Raw genomic sequence first — 16,852 nt, forward strand, 5'->3', positions numbered from 1 at the left:
GTATTCTAGTACATTTAATCAATTAGAGGAACATTCCACAACTTGCTTTTGATCCCCCCCCTCTTTTTTTTTTTTTAAGCTCTAGGAAGTCCTCTAACAAGTGATCTAGACATGTCAGGATCTGAGCAGGAAACATTTCAGACACTCACCACTCTTCAGGTGAACATTTCACTTCAGCCAAGTTTGGACTTGCTGAAAGCCCACACTGTAGTGTGATCTGGCCCATGTAGTTTCCCACTCAGACTTGAAACAGAAATTGCCTGACACCATGTCAGAATACTGAGAAAGCTGAGGCAGCCTCACACTCATTCTCAATTATTTATTATCTTTCTAGGACATGTATCTAACAGTTTTGTAAACTGCACCCTCCTATGTTTCAGCAGGTCACAGAGACCAGATCCTTGTGCTAGGGTGGAAAGACAACTTCATACAGAGCTTATATTCTACTGCTCTTCATATCAGCAAATCTAAGACAGGGTACAGTTATCAAACAGTAGAAAGTTTCACGTTATGGATGGTTTCTTACAAAGAGGTCAGATGGGAGATTCAAATTCCAAGTTAGTTTCAGATACTGCAAAAGATATCAAAACACAAGTCTGCAATATCACTGGAGATTGAGAAGTTTTCAGATGATCTTCTGCATCCATATTACATGACAGAACAGCTAGGATCCTCATTTTGCTGCAGAAATAAAACAAGACATTAGCCTAATGAACATGCGTACTTACTATTTATTACTGGCTAAAGACATCTTACCTACCTTTATAGTACCTTGTAGATTTAATTACTTATTAACAAGCAAAACAGGTTTTCAAGAGTGTCAGCATCTTAACTATACTACATGGTCAGCGGGAAGGAAAATAAGCTTAAGAGTTTGAGTCCATGCAATACCTTCTTTAACAAAAAGCTATTGAACTATTAGTACCCTAGTTCTGAGGCATCAAAACTTAACCAGCATGCAAATTCCCACTACTTTAGAGTAAGAGCAGAAGCAAAAAATGTGGAAAAGCCTTCCTTAAAGCAAAGCATTCTTTGCATCATTTTGCTGCCTGCAAGAAGTTATTTTTTTTTTGGACTAAGCTACCATTATTTCAATATTACCTGTGTAATACAGAAGCATAGATACATAGTGACATACATAAATACATAGTGACACAAGTCTGATAGTAATTCAGCAGATGGAAAGGACATTAATATATGAATAGAAGTAGTAGAATGGATTCTTACCATAAGTGGTATACAACTTGATTTTAACATCGCTGATAAAACAGCAGATTAGAGATGTAAAGAAAAACGTTGCTTTTTCTTTCCATCATTGACTGCAGAACAAGCATGTTACTAGTGAATTAAAATGAAGTCTTTAAAATAATGAAGAGGCCCTAATTTGAAGATGAAGCTTGTAGCAGTAACTCTTTAAAGCCTGGTTTCCACCGGTACAGCTTCAGCCATTTTTGTTTATGCTGCATATTAAAAGCTATAACAGCATTATAGACCATTATTCAATAACTTAGTAAACAAGGTCTTACCCTCCTTCACAGCACAAGGCTGGAAATATTACAAGAACCTAGTCAGGAGACTTTAATATCTATTAACAATAAGCAAGAGGGTATTATAGTAATAGATATTTACGCAGATTTTCTGTTCTAAAGAAGGACAAGGAGATAACTAAGTAGTAAACAACTGCCTGTTATGAGATCTCAGAATACTATCTTTCTGAAGAAAGTGTACTTCCAAGTTGTTTTTAGACAGGTATACATATTATGAAGGCACAGAGGAAATGGTGGCTTTAAGGCCTGCTGCAGTAGATATCAGTCCACCTTGCAACTGTGTGGGATCATTTTTAGCAATGATCTGTGGTAACTCAATGTTCTGCGACAGCAGGAGGCAAAGAATGAATATTTAGCTGGACATTCTATTTACTTTGGTCCTTAGTCTACGCTAAGAAAGGAGATGATGCTATTTCAAGTCAAGAAAATCAACTCAAGTAAAATATAGCCTATACTTTTTCAGTTATGATCAATTTAAAGCCCTTCAGAACACTTCAGCAATTAAAAGACTGGTGTAACAATATCTAATAGTATCAAAGTGCATTAGAAGCATTCAAGATGCTGAACTTTAGACTCATGTGATCAGTCAAAAGCCATTTAGAGAGGCCACAGAGTCTTTCACAAGGCATTGCAACATGCGAGTTACAGCCAAATGGTTCTAGGTGTATAGAAGCCAAAACATGCTCATTCTATTGATGTATGTTAATTCTGTTAGTGTGATCTGCATCTGTACTTCAGTACCACTTGGAAGTATTGAAGGGCATTTAAGACAGAAACAAGGTTGAGATACTTATTTCACACAGAAAAATAAGAATGATTTCTGGAACCAAGCTGACACAAATACCTCAAACTCATGCTTGGGTTTTAAGAGGAGCTTAGCCAGTCAACATACCCAGAACTTTAACCTCAGCATTCCCATGCTTTTGAATGGAAGTATTAGCTTTCTTCAGTGTGAATTTAAGTTGCACATGTAAAACAGTGCCTGGACTTGCTCTTAAGTATCAGTTAAGTCACTTCATCCCATAGAAATAAGGTATTTCTAGTTAGTATTTGCATTCTGTTCTTGGGATAATAGCTTGCAAGCTTACTTAGACAGATATTTAGATCAAGCAGACATTGAAGAGAGTATTTTTCATTATTTCAGTAATTAGATGCCAGACAGCTAACACTATTTGATCATATTCAACTAATAATAAGCAAAATATCAATTCCGTTTGTGATGCGAAGCCATGCAAGCTACACCCTACATGGGACAAGAGACTGAAGCACTACTAATGAAGCAAGCTGAGATGACAAGCATGATTCTTACTGATCTCACCTGCTAAAGGATGCTCACAGGAACCACTATCATGAAACCAAACAACATTTCTTTTTTCTTCTTTTGGTCTGACATCAAGAAAAATGGTACAGTTGTAGAATACGGATGGTACTTGGGGAAGAATTTTCATGTAATGAAAAGTGATTGGCCACTGAATAATTCTTTTGAAAGCATGCATTTAAGTTTCAGGCAGCTTACCTGAGATGAAAGCTCTGTTTCACTTTCAGTTACTTCTTCATACTCATCTTGCTCACCACTTTCTTCTCTAGGTACATGCGTTAACTTCCTCTCTGCTTGTTCCTACAACACAATTGAATCACCACCAAGAACACTCAAGTGTCAAGGCACAGCAAACAAGTTTCGTATTTTCGTATTAGGACAAAAGAAGCTAGAAACTCACTTACCTCACCTACATCTGTGATGAGAGTAACACCAATATTATACCCACTTCCCCAAGACTTCTGAGACCTCCAGACCAGATCATTAGGACCTGGGCTTACACCAGCAGCTGCACCCCAGATCTGCAACAAGTTCAAAGTGACATTCTGAAGATTCTTATTTGTAGTTGAATTAGAACTCAGAACATATAAAACTTCAAGTACTCTAATACCAAAGATGCCCAGTAATAGAAACTGAAATCCAGATCAAGTTCTTATAAGGATTTTCTCATCTTTCTCTCCACATAAAATAAGGATTTTAGTTCTTTAGGCACTTACAGCAGGATCAGAAAAATCAGGTAGTAATTTAGTTTCTCTTACTACACAATTCTCCATTGCTATCTAACCTAATGAGAACAAGGGTCTTTAAGCTTTATGAAAACACTACCTACCGTAACTACTTGGCCTGCCTGAAGAGTGAACCATGAAGGGAATTTGTATGTTACATCTGACACACTTTCAAGATGTCTTTTCAACACCCATCCATGTAGTGGCTGATCCTGTGGGATAAGAAATTTCTCTCAGCGTTAGAGACCAACACAACATCATACAAGTGCAAGGTACTTTCTATCTTCAAGGTCATTAAGTCCCTCTCCTGTAGTGTGGAAGAATCTATAATCAATTTTGAGGCTGCCTTCAAATTTCCAGTGAAGTCTCCCATCATTTTCTTAGGGTTAAGCTTAATCCCACAAGTTTAGGCACATCTATTCTTGCCCTCTGTTTAAGAAAGATCATGTTCTTACCAGGGAGATTCTGGTAAATCAAGTTGGTCACACCCATCTTTAAGTCAGACCATATGTATATAAGTATAAGCTATAATATACATAGTGATCTGTGAAAGCTTAAAAGGTAACTCAGGCTGACATAAGTTTCTAAGCTTCCAGTCATAAATTTTGAAGCTCTGATGATTTATTCTAACAATTCTTGAATTCTAACAATTCTTGATTCACAGACTAAACTAATTATTTAACTGATTAGAGAAGCCCTCTCTACATTGATTAGATGCTAACCTTTTATCTGCTGTAAGCATTTTTAAGCAGCAAATTGTCATCCAGTTTACTAAAACCTTATTTAATTTACCAAGGTTAAGTAGCGCTTCCAATACTGCTACCCTGAGCCTATTGAGAAATACCTGATGGTAGGCTTCTCTATCATGGATGCCAGTGCACCTCCTGCAGAAGCATCTCCCAAACAGCCCTGTGAACAGGACACCTGCAGAACCAGTTGCTCTTCTCTTGACATTAACCAGGCTAGTCGAAGAACAGCTTAGAAGGCCTTCCCTTTTTAAGTAGTTTGACAGTACTTTTCTCCCATCTCATCATTCTTCCCTATTGCCATCTCTCACCAAGGCACAAATCAATTCACAAGCAGTTGTACTTGGTAGTGAAGGCAATGTAGAACTGAATGAGTACACGGACCTACCTCATCAGAGTTGTTTTTAAGCCTGACAAATTTTCCATCTGCATCAATTTCTTCAATAGATATATTTCCTGAAGATGAAGCATGCTGAACAGTCTTAAATCCAGGACTATGTTCTCTCTTTTTGGCTTTCATTTTCCTTTTTTTCCCATGCAGGAACCGTCGCTCTTGACTTGCTTGAGTTGCAGTGCTGTGTGAAGATGCACTAGGTGACAGCTTTAGCCTAGAAAGGAGTGAGTCAGATAACGTTCACTAGAATATCCAATACGTGTATTCCTACAGATACAAGCCCACACAGAACAACTGTACCCCTATAAAATGTGTGCCCTAATGGTTTTCCAAAATTCAATACTCAAGTAGAAATGACGGCACCTAACCCTGATGGATAAGGGAGAAAGAAAAGCTGGTTTAGGCTTGAACACTCTTTGATATAGCTCCGGGATTTAGCACAAAGCTTTGAAAAAGTTTGATTCTAGGGAAGGATGTCTAATGGACCTTTGAACTTTCAGTTGGGTTTCTCATGTTATTTCATCTTAGTACAGTGTATGGTAGATGTGGGATATAAACACTATTTATCTACCAGTTATACTTAAAGACCTGAATTGTGGTACTAATTGCACATTTAGTATTTGTTTCTTGTCTCTTCCACATTCTGAAGAATATACTGTTAGTGCAGAGATCATGGGTGGAGCAAGTCCTCATCTGAGAATCTTGTCATGGCCTACCTCTGTTCCTCTCCTTCCAGCATCTTTCGGTAGGCATTTATTTCCAGATCTAGAGCCAGTTTCACATCTAAGAGATGCTCATATTCTTCCAACTGTTGTTGTACCTGCTCCTGGGCTTTGGTCATTTCTTTCTCTTTTTCAGCCATACGCCTTTGATGTACATCACGATCATAATCCAGCGCCTCCTGTAGCTCCCTTATTTTGTTTTCCAAAGCAGCATTCTACAATTGAGAGAAAAAAATCAATTAAATTCTAACTGAAATTTAGAGAAGCACATTATTTTGAATTGGGTATTTAATTCTAAGGATATACAAGTGAAGATAGTACCTGGCTTTGATATTGATTAACTTGCAATGTCAGAGTATCAACTCTCAGCTTTGTTTCCATTAGCTCCTCCCGAGCAGCGTTGGCAAAGTCGATATTTCTTGCTGCAGAAAGCTGGGCATTCTCCACCTATGGATAAGTCACTGTTAGTAATGAGTTGCTTATGACCATGTATTTTAAATAAGGACGGAAAACCAAGCGATTTCCAGCTGTTACATCTGGAAATAGTTATGTTTTACCTAAGTGTGCAGATACCAATAAGGTCTAGGCCAGAAAGCTTTTCAGGGAGGTTTACATGAGTTTGACGTGAACGTCAGAAGAAGTCAGCAATAATCAGGTAGGGAGAAGTGCTTGATTAAAATACAAGGCCTTCATACATTTGTAACTGAAGGATAGATACGAAGTAAATGGATTCTCCAGAAGAACAATGAAGAATGCTTGGAAACTGCTTGTCAAAGCATGAAGCTAGAGGATACTAGGTATGCTTAGAGAACTGTTGTTCTTCCCCAAAAGTTCTGTTACTGAAGAGTTCCTGCATCACTGAGCTACTTCTAGAGCAAGTCAATCTTGAAGAAAGAAGTCAATCTTCCAAGAAAGGAAAAAACATGCAGTGAAATAAAGTATAGTCATGTTACTACAAGAAATACAAGGTTTTCCAATAGGAGACCTGAACAGAACTATGTAAGTAAATTCACTCAGTTGGCACGTGGAGGAAGTCAGAGCGTAGAGAAACCCAAAAGAACTATGAAGCAATAAACACGTCTGCTTGAGAGGAGTAGATCATGTGATCCTGCACTGAATATTAAAGACAGCTTAACATACCATTACTGTACACTGCAACCAACCCAGAAATCCCTGGGATCTTACCTACAACAGTGTAAGAAAAGTATTAATTTTACCTGAATGCAAGACTAATATGGGTAAAAAGACTGTACTAAGTGTCAGTAGTACTAAGTTCTACTGTCAAATTTGATACTTTTAAGAGTAATTAACTACAACTAGTGTGGAATTTCAAAATTTACACCTAGAAGCTCTGCACTAAATGCAAGGGCTCCATCAGTTACTTATGGTAGTGTAAATGTAATCATATTAAGGTGCAGAGAATTTTATTTTACTGGCTTTTTTTTTTTTTTTTTAAAAAAGACTTACTTTTGCATTGAATGTTCGCTCCAGCTCTTCTTTGTATCCTTGAATTTGTTCTTCATGCTGTTTTCTGAGCCCCTGCAGAGCATCCGAGAGCTTGCTCTCAAGTTCTTTCTGACGGACAGACTCTATTTCTGCAATCCTGGTCTCATGGACTCTTTTTGTCTCCTTGAGTTCCTAGGAGAAAGTTTTTCAGAGAATAAGCAAGCTAAAACAGTTTAATTTGAGACTGTGGATGTACTGTACCAGTTTAGTAAACCATTCAGTACTGAAGCAGTTTTGTCATTGAGTGCATTCATCCTATGTGGAGCTTAAACATTCATCCCTTGAGAGCTAAAGTATTCATCCATTAGGTCAGGTACTTCCACCTCACTAGCTGTGCTGGGTTGCTTGGCTTCCTCATTGCCAACATTGCTTAAACTACTAAATGCAGTAATCTGTATCTAATTTGGAGACTAATTCTTTGAACTAGATGAATTTATCTGCTTTTCTTAACTTAGAAGCACATGTGCATATGCTTCAGCTTCTTTAAGCTGTTACTTCAACTATTCTTGTTTTATTCAAGAACAGCAACTGGGTTAGAGAAATTGGAGTTTTATCGCTCAAACCACACACTGAGATTCCTTCCAGAAGGAAGTTGGCTTGCATTCACTTTTTTTTAAGTTGTATGTCATGTACTGACTTCTCATGCAACACTTATCAAAGGTGCTTGGTAACCTTTAAGGAAGTAGGGAACATAAGTTGCTTATTAAGAGAGGTTTGATTTCAATTATTTTAGGCTTCTAGTAAGCACCTGCAATCATTAAGTTCAACTGTAATATATGCACTTTCAGTTACACAAAGTAGTACATTAGTAGTTACCTTTAGAAGTGCATCATGAGAAAGGTCTCTCATATTCCAGGTATCTATTGGTACTATGCCAGTTAACATAGGGCTGTGTACTTTCTTGAAGTCTTCCTAGTTAGGTATATTTTATTGGCTGATGGACTGTCATAGGTTGACTAAGCTAGTTACCTTTTTAAGGATAACACACACCTTAACATTGCTTTTAAGGGCATCCAGGGGTGGTGGACAATTAAAAATATATATTCTTGTTAATAAGCTAAAACATACGTCTTCGTGAAGGTGCTTCTGGAATGTCATTTGTTCCTGCAATGTTTTCACGTGATTTTCCAGGTCCACCCTCCTCAACACTTCATTGTGAAGATGCTTTTTGGCATCTTCCAGTGACAGCTTCAACTAGAAGAGAAAGACATAGGGATAAGCAAAATTAAGAGATCACTCCTCCAAACTAAGATGACCATCTTATTACAGGTTATTCAACTTGATTCCTACAGCTATCAGAACGTGTTGCTTAAGTGAAGTTTGACAGTTTAAGGTCTATTTCAGTGGTATCCAGCATGTTTGCAACAAAGAACCCCATTAATCATTACACAGACCATATTTCCAAGAAGGTACGCAGCCCTTCATCCCACCAGCTAGTTTTTAACCACTGTTTTATTTCAAGTATAGAAAATAGGTTTCTGACGAATCAATTGCAACATCCATACACATTCCTCCCTTCCACATTACTAAGTACTCCAAACTTCTCCCTTACTTTCCACATCACTTGATTGATACTTCACAAGGAGAAAACTCCAACATTGGCTTTACTATGTTGACAAACTCTTAGAAGCTGCCAGTACTGGAGTGTGCCACTTTAACGATACAAGGTTCCTCTAGTTTTCATCTTAAAGACCCTAAAGTACCTCAATAATCATAGTAAAGCATGAAGATACTATGTTGTAATACGCTGATAGAGTAGCAACTCAAACAGCAAAAGAGCCCACACAAGTAGTCAGTTCTTAGTTGTTTTAACTAGATTTGAGCATAGTAAAGCAGGGTCCATAAAATCCTCTTTCCTACAGAGGCTACAGCAGTTCACATTTCAACTTAGTTCATCATCAGAATAAAAAAAGACAAAACATCATTACGGTCTATGGTCATGGAATAGAATTAAAAGTACTTACAACAGACAGAAGTTCTAACGGACCAACTATTAGCAGCATTTGCTTTCAGCAAGTTTGAAGAAATCTTTTTGTCCACCTGTAATTGTCATAGGTGACAGCCTTTGCCTGCTTTTACATTTAAATCTCAACTAACTAGTTTGGGAAAAGACAAGCAAAAGCTTCAGGAGCAACAGCAAAGTTGAAATTCCAGGAACAAGTCTTACAGTGACTATTTGATCCTTTAATTCATGAAGGTCATTTTCCAAACTTCGGTTCTGATTCAAAGCTGTTGCTAAGTCAGCTTCCTTTGCATTCAGCTGAGCATCAAGGTCTCTCACACGAGCCTGTGCCAGGTTTAAGTCAGCTTCTTTTTTTGAATTCCTGCAAGTGAAAGGTTTACACTCATAAGTTACAGCTGGTGAGGGAGAAAAATTTGCTTTCAGTGTTTACCTTTATGGGGGTTTGCAGTTGAACTAAATCAGAAGAAAGGTTAAGAGTTACGCTGAGAGCACAGGGTAGGCTCTAAGGAACAAACCAGACCCTCAGAGAAGTATAATTTCTTTAACCAGAAAGATTTCTGACCCACTTTCCAGCTCATTGTGTATGAACTCCATGCAGAATCCAGCTATTTTCCACAGCACTACCATCAGGAAGGGAGGGACAGCACCAGTCCCTTCTCCACAGGGAGAAACTAGTCACATTCAGAGCCAGCATTCACTGGACTGCACTGATGTGCCACTGCTAAACTCCTGACACAAAAACCTCCTTTCAGTAGCAAAAAGGCAGCCACCAGCTTCCTGGCAGGGTGCCTGTTGCCACCTCAGTACACCCTTACTGTGGCTGAGAGCTCCACACAGCCTGCCCCCTGCGGGGTGCACACGCCTCACAGGGAGGCCACCACAGCACCTGAGGGCACGCAGGCCAGGTTCGAGCAGCTCAAGGCCTGCTTTCCTGAGGCAGGGTGGCAGGTGACTCCGGTCACACATGATAGTGGAGCACTCCCTCCTCTGCAGCTGAAGGAAGAAAGAAGCTCCAGCTGCTGGGGGCTCTCCCAATCTGAAAACCAGATGGGGAAGGTCCCCTCACAGCACTGAAGGAGTTCCGGCCCCTGACGGCACTGCCCTAGCACACAGGCCCTGTCAGCCCCGCTGCCTCCTCCAGTCCCCAGCTCCCGCCACACAAGTCTCCACACAGACCACCCTGCTCTCACAGCACGGAGAACCTCCTTGTGAGAGTAACTTTTCCCTCAGGAAGAATTGCAAATTCTTCCCTCCTTCATACCTCAGCAGAGTTATGGGGTGAAAGCAGCTTTACCTTCAGAAGGCCATTTCCTTCCTACCACCTTGTGCAAGTGCCCAATTACAGAGCCTTTGGGTACCTTCTGAATGGCCAAGGTAGTTTTTTTAAAAAACAAAAACCAAACAACTGGCACTATAGCAGGGAAGGAATGAGCCCACAGTAAGTTCCTGTCTTTGAGGAAAGAGAGGTGACAATTTCCCAGACTGCTCTAATACCAGGTTAATACTAGCACTTAGTTACACCGGGCAACTTAGACCCAGTTACCTGACCTACATCCAGAGTCCAAGTTCCTCCTCAATACTCATATTTGACATTTTATGGAGTAAGGATTACACTTTATTTTAGCAAAATTTGTTCTGCCAAATGGCTAAGTTGTGATAATTCATACAATGAGTTTTCCAGTTGATAACTGAGCAGACCAGTTGGAGGGAGTCCAAAGTCATTCTACAGGAGTGATGGGCTCTAGAAAGCATAGAATACAGGAAAATATTGGAAAAAAAGTAAGAATTGTTTAGTCTAGAGAAGAGAAAAGTGACAGGAGACATAACAGTCTTTTATGTATGTAAAGACTGCTGCATAGAGGAAGGGAATCTGTTTTCCATGTCTGTTGTGGAAAAGGCAGGAAGTTGTAGGCTTAAATTGCAGGGAGAAATATTTGGGTTAGATGTTAGAGAGGAAGCTAATAGTAGTTCAGAAGTGAAGTACAATGCCTAGGGAGATTCTGGAATCTCCATCATCTGGAATTTGAAAAGGGTTACACAAACATCTGCTAGAAGTAATGCAGGTATGGTTGGTTCTAACACAGGCTGGGGGGGGGGGGTGAGAAGGGGGGGGGTGTGGGGCTAGATCAGGTTCTTGCTTGAGGCCTTTTCTAGGCCTGCTATTCAGACATCTGTCGATTGTCTCTATAATTTGTGACCATGATGCATAAACAAATCTTTGCTAGTAGAGGGTATTTACTCTTTACTGAGAGAGTCTAGGGAAAAAAGTATTGTAGTAACAATAGAAAGATTGTGTTGTAGTTTTCCCTTACATTTAGTTTTCTTTTTCTAGGTATTAAGTTCACCACCTGGGATCTCTGCTGGTACTTGTACTATTGTAAGTATTGGTTACAATATTAACATGTACATTAATAAATTAAATGTACATTAATAACTACTTACTGACAGTATTGACTATTTCATCTTATTGTAATCTTTTTTGCAATCATTGAAGTATGCACAAGAGTGAAACTCCATTAGTGTTTTTTATATCTATTGTTTGATAGTCCACTTTCTTAACACAGGCCTTGACAAGCAACTTCAGGTTTCCTATATTCTTTCTTGACAACTTTTTTCCAGTAAACTCTGAAGTGAGTCATTTCATCTTTAATAACAGCAATTTATCAAAGTCTGGCTTTGATGCAAAGTGGTAACTGAGGTATTGACTATCACATTTCCTATAAATAAGGGTATCACATGCTTGACCTGAGATTTTAGTAAAATTATTTAAGTTCTCCAGGTACATTCAAATCACTTCCGCTTGCTAAGGACACTAACAGTACTCGACAAACTCACTCTTAGCTTTAGATTGGTAGGTTCAGTAGCGAAACACGTTAGTTTCTTTCTTCACAAGCAAGTATTATTCTCATCCTTATCTGTAGTGCTACTGTTCTTGCTTTGACCTTCCTCAGTCTGTAAATTCAGCCAACTGATATGCTTAATCACAACTTATTTGCAAAGCATCTTTGGCCTATTTCCAATTACAACTGTTTAAGAAAAAAAGGAATGCAAACATAGTTGATTGTTGCTGAAGGTTTTAAACTCCCCACTGGTGATTAATAAGAGTCAACGGTTAACACTGCTGGGAAGTTATCTAATGACATTCCATCCCATAAGAGTTCCAGGTTATTTAAAGAATATATATAAAGGGCATGATACCCTCAAGGTAGTTTGTTCCAAGTCATCTGAGACATTTGCAGTTAGACAGCCCAGATAAAAAGCACTCAATATTAGAACTTCAGTCTAGTCCTTCCAAAAAGGATGTACTATGCATCCTTCCTCATGGGTTATGAAGTTAACCACTTTAAAGCCTAGTTACTTTAAAGAAATAAATTTGTCCAGAGAATTACATAGCTACCAAGCCTAAAGGTTTATAAACAAAGCTGCTGTGTTATACAAACACAAAGAGCAGCAGAAAAAAAATTGGAAATGGCATTAGCCTTCTCTCCTCACTGTCCAATCCAGTGGTTGGTTAGATTTATGAAACAAATTTATGAGCTAAAACACAGCATGAATGAGGCAAGACCAATAACTTCCAAGCAGCTGAAAACAGAAGCTTAGAGTAAACACTATTTTAATTTCCAAGTAGAATAGCTACATATGTCCTACTGAACCTGTAGAAACCAGTATTTATTTCACACTAAGTGTTACAAGGAAAAGTTAGTGCCTACAGGTGCTATGATAACAGCTCATAGCAAGATTGCGTATGTTCATGGACATGCAAGTTTGTAGTTGCATTTGCATTACAATAGAGCATTAAAATAACTAGCAATGCTAGTTACTTGTATATATCCAAACAGAATGTTTGCTGTGTTAACGTTTGTTCCCTGCCCTTCACTACTCATCTCCTACAAGAGGTTTTGATTACACTTATGTTGGACCATCCCCTTGTTTCAGGCCTGAGGAGGCTAGACAACAAGGAGATTCCAGGCACTGGATACACTGCTCATGATGAGACTGTTAAGTCTGAAGTGGCAGGCAGTTCATCCCAGCAATGTGTAAATTAAAATGGAAGAGTAACTAGGACAATCTCTATGCATAGAAGGTAAGTTGCTCTGCTTACAGGACCATCTAGAGGGAAACACAGAGAGAAGGTAGTGCCTGAACTATAAAGCTCAACAGATGTGAGCAGACTCCATACAGTGACTTACCTCCCCTTCTGCTATAGCTTCCTAGATGCTTACCAGCATTTCTTTAGTGCTTCTTAAACACAGGTGCAGTACCAACCCAGTCAGCTCTGCTTTCAAGCAGGGCTATGCACAGAAAGCCTATCAGGATCCCAAGTTCTACAGGAGCCCCATTCCCATTGCAAGGGAGCTCTGAAGCAGCCCAGCAGTACTGGAGCAGAAGATGCTCACAGCAGCAATTGTACCACACACCTGAGAGACATCCATTAGGGTTTCTCCATACCTATACCATCCACACCTCCAGAGTCTCACCACCACCAAGACCTGGCCACTCTGGTGGCACTGAGCCCTCCCTCTCAGAGGCACGGGTCCTGGCAAGTAGCAGCACCTTCTCCTCACCCCACAGGAGAGCCCCAAGCACGAAGGCAGCCTTGGGGGAGTCCCCCACGCTGCAGGGCCCGCTCGGGGCCGGGCAGGAGCGGCGGGACGGCCGGACACCGACCTACTGTGCAGCTGCCGGTGCTCCTGGCCGATCTTGCCCAGCTCCACCTGCAGCGCGGCCCGCTCGATGGCGATATCGTCCAGCACCCGGCGGGCATCGGCCAACTCCGCTTCGTAGCGGAGCCGCAGGCAGCTCAGCTCCCGGTCGCCGCTCTCCTCCTGCTCGGCCAGCCTCTGCTGCAGCACCGATTTGTCGGCCTCCAGCGCCCGCACCCGCTCGATGTAGACGGCCAGGCGGTCATTGAGCTGCTGCAGCTCCTCCTTCTCCTGCAGCCGGCTGAGCGTCGTCGGGCTCAGAGGAGAGCTCAGCGGAGAGGAGGCGGCCCCGCGGCCGGCGGAGCGGCTCGCTCCCACCGGTGTAGAGGACAGGGCCATGGCAGCCTCCACCCGGGCCTCCCTGCTCCCGGGCCTCCCCGCCGGTGTCGCCACTCCCGGGCCCGCCCCGCAGCCGCCGCGTATAAATAGCAGCCAGCTGCCGCCGGAGAGGGTGGGCAGCTTAAAGGGCTACGGCTTCACCCCCCCGTGCCACCGCTTCGATAATCCACAGATCTAATTATTATTATTATTATTTATTTATTTATTTTTCACACATGCTGCCTCTCATCAGCCCAATGATGCCGCTCGGGGAGGGCGGGGAACGAGCTGTAGGGATGCCCACAGCAGCTCGGTGCTATCGAACAGGCTAAAAGGTCGGGAGTAGCAAAATCCCAGATTGAGGCAGATGCATCGCAGCTGCAGTGAAGCTCGCGCGCCGGCACGCTGCCCTCTCTGCGCTCTGCCTGTTCTGTCTGGTTTTTGCAGTTTGCTCAGCTGATGGAAACAAGCTAGTACCCTCTGCTTGTTTGCTTGTGGGCAATTCTAGCTTTTAGTTTCAGCTGCAGTGGCTGTCAGGCATCCCAGTGCTACAGGGTTTCATATGAAAGCTGAAATAGCGTGTGAAAAGGAGGGAGAGGAATGTCATCAAGGCAAACATGAGAAGCAGCCTGCAAAAATATATGCTAATTACATTTTTTAAAATGTCATTGTACAATAAGAAAGATTTTTCAGCACCTGTCATGTGATAGTTACCATTTTTCTTCAATAGCTAATAATTTTATCATTTTCATTTTCACTTACATTTCAGAGAAAAAGTGCTGTACAAATCTTCATGAGTATGAGCATTAGAATCTCCGAACATTCATGTAACTGTAAATTATAGTGCTTGTCGCAGTAGTTGCAAGAAACTTTCCTTAAGAGTTTAGCTTAGATTGGTGTTATTTCCTATTTCCTGCCCAGAGGAACAGCCTTTGCCCAAACATACACCATCTAAGCAGTCAGGAAGCATTTTGATTATGTTTAAATTTTATTTATTTATTTATTTATTTATTTTTCTTTTCCCCATCTATGTCCTAGGCCTATATTCTATGTTATGTTTAGGTGGCTACCTAGCTATGCAAAGTGACACTTCTAAGTTGCTGCCAAGTCCCACAGGTGCCAAAAGTCATTAGATGCTGCATGATCACAGTGGAAGCATCTCATATTCTGTTGCTGCTTACTTCCAGAGTGGTTTCTAGTGAAGCAATAGTCACTGTGCCAGTCTGAGTGTGAGCTGTTCTCCTACAACTGATGCTGTCAGGAAGTAAGCTGTACTTTCAGTCTGCAATGGCTGATCCATGATCTCATGATTCTCAACTTGAATGTTCCTCTTATGCCCTCAGCATCTCTTTGACCTTTACAGTTTTATTGTATACAGGCAGATGAACTCCTACTCTTACAGTCTAAATAGTATCAGTTGCACTCTCCAAAATAGAGCTTTGATGCCTTGACGTCGTCTTAGAGTTCTCTAAAAGAAAAGATGGATTTTATGAAAATTGTAGAGATAAATTCTAACTTCACTTTTTAGGTCCTGAGGCACATGACATGGGAGAGCAACATAGTTGGCCCCAAAATTGTAGCTAGGGATATAGGTTACGTACATCCCTGGATACAAAGTTACACAAAGTAGATGAGGGAATAGAAGAAGATATGGATTTTCATCAAGATTTGGTTCTGAACTTCATTACACATTTGCACAAAAAGCAAAAGACCATTTCAGTGCTACAAGTATATCTAGCAGAGTAATGGCATATGGCCAGGCTGAGCTCCTCTGGTTCTTGTCCTAGCAATAGCATCAGGAAATTCTTTTCTGCAAAGCAGTTCCAGTTTTTCCTATTTTGTTGTAATGAGCACTTGTTTGTTTTTCATTGTCAGTAGAAAGCTCAATTAAAAAAAAAAAAAAGTATGATTTAAATCTGAGTATGTACCTCCAGGATGAAGATGAGTATGTCCGAGGGTATGCTTAGGCTTTGAAACTTCAGTCCTCTACAAGGAACACTGAGGTTGTATGTCATTGTCACGTTTGATGGTTGCATGACTGGCCAGCTGTTCAAATACAATTGTATGGTTTTGGAACAGAAGCAGAACAAAGAAAGAAATCTGCTATTCTAAGAATATTTTCCTTGCCCGCCAGGGCTTTGTAATAGTGCAAACAAAAACAGCTGAAAGAAACGGTTCAAATATAGTCCGAGCTACTTTTATCTATCTTGCTTTTCACCTACCCTCCCTATGCAAGAGCAGATGAAGGCATCTTAAGCAGTGTGAAATAGAAGTCAGTTACTGGTGCTTTTCTTTCCAACATTTTTTTTTTCTGAAATTTTCTTTGATTAAGACTTTAGTCTGTACTGCTTAGACCACAAATGTAGCTGGGGAATTTCTGCAGAGATAAGCCTGTACCATATTTTCTTACTGTTTCTAATATAAAGATGTCAGGAATATGTTAGGATTATGAAGAGATATCGAAGGTATCTGGAAAAATTGTAGAAAAAGTTTTATATCTCAGATTAAAGCACTGTAAAAGTGTTCTACAAATAATCTATTTTTAAGAATATGTAGATATAGAAAAATGTGACAGTCTTGGTAGCTTCCATAATGTCGGAATTAAGAAAAATAAGATTAAAAAAAAAAAGAAAGAGTGGGAGTATTTTGAGTATCCTAATCAGGTTTTGATCTTGAACCGGTAAAACTAAGCGGGGAAAAAAAAATCAATAATACAGTAGTAAAGTGAAAACCAGGAAAACATCAAGTAAACTTTTTGCTATCCTTTCTCTTACATGTCTGCTAACCAGTTCTATCCATGTGTCAACAGTCTGTCAGTATGGGCTCCAAAATGTTGTCAGGGCTCTGAGTACACTCATACGTATTAACAACCCTCGCCAGCCTCAGCTGGGGCCATCCACACCTCTGCCG

The 16,852-nt window shown here is 40.4% G+C and overlaps 1 protein-coding gene across 1 annotated transcript; it reads right to left on the bottom strand.

The window, feature by feature from the left end:
* Nucleotides 1-600: 600 nt before the first annotated feature.
* On the bottom strand, nucleotides 601-13,963 carry LOC311213497 (lamin-B3-like; the record flags this gene model as incomplete). The annotated part of the gene is made up of 12 exons (XM_084293536.1): nucleotides 601-681; nucleotides 2,866-2,933; nucleotides 3,064-3,165; nucleotides 3,270-3,386; nucleotides 3,695-3,802; nucleotides 4,725-4,944; nucleotides 5,447-5,667; nucleotides 5,774-5,899; nucleotides 6,920-7,090; nucleotides 8,027-8,152; nucleotides 9,126-9,282; nucleotides 13,590-13,963. The coding sequence occupies 11 exons, from the start codon at nucleotides 13,961-13,963 to the stop codon at nucleotides 2,895-2,897; spliced, it is 1,761 nt and encodes a 586-aa protein (XP_084149662.1). The 3' UTR covers nucleotides 601-681; nucleotides 2,866-2,894.
* Nucleotides 13,964-16,852: the final 2,889 nt, after the last annotated feature.

Source organism: Netta rufina (genome assembly GCF_964035555.1).
Source record: "Netta rufina genome assembly, chromosome: 11".
Taxonomy (NCBI): domain Eukaryota; kingdom Metazoa; phylum Chordata; class Aves; order Anseriformes; family Anatidae; genus Netta; species Netta rufina.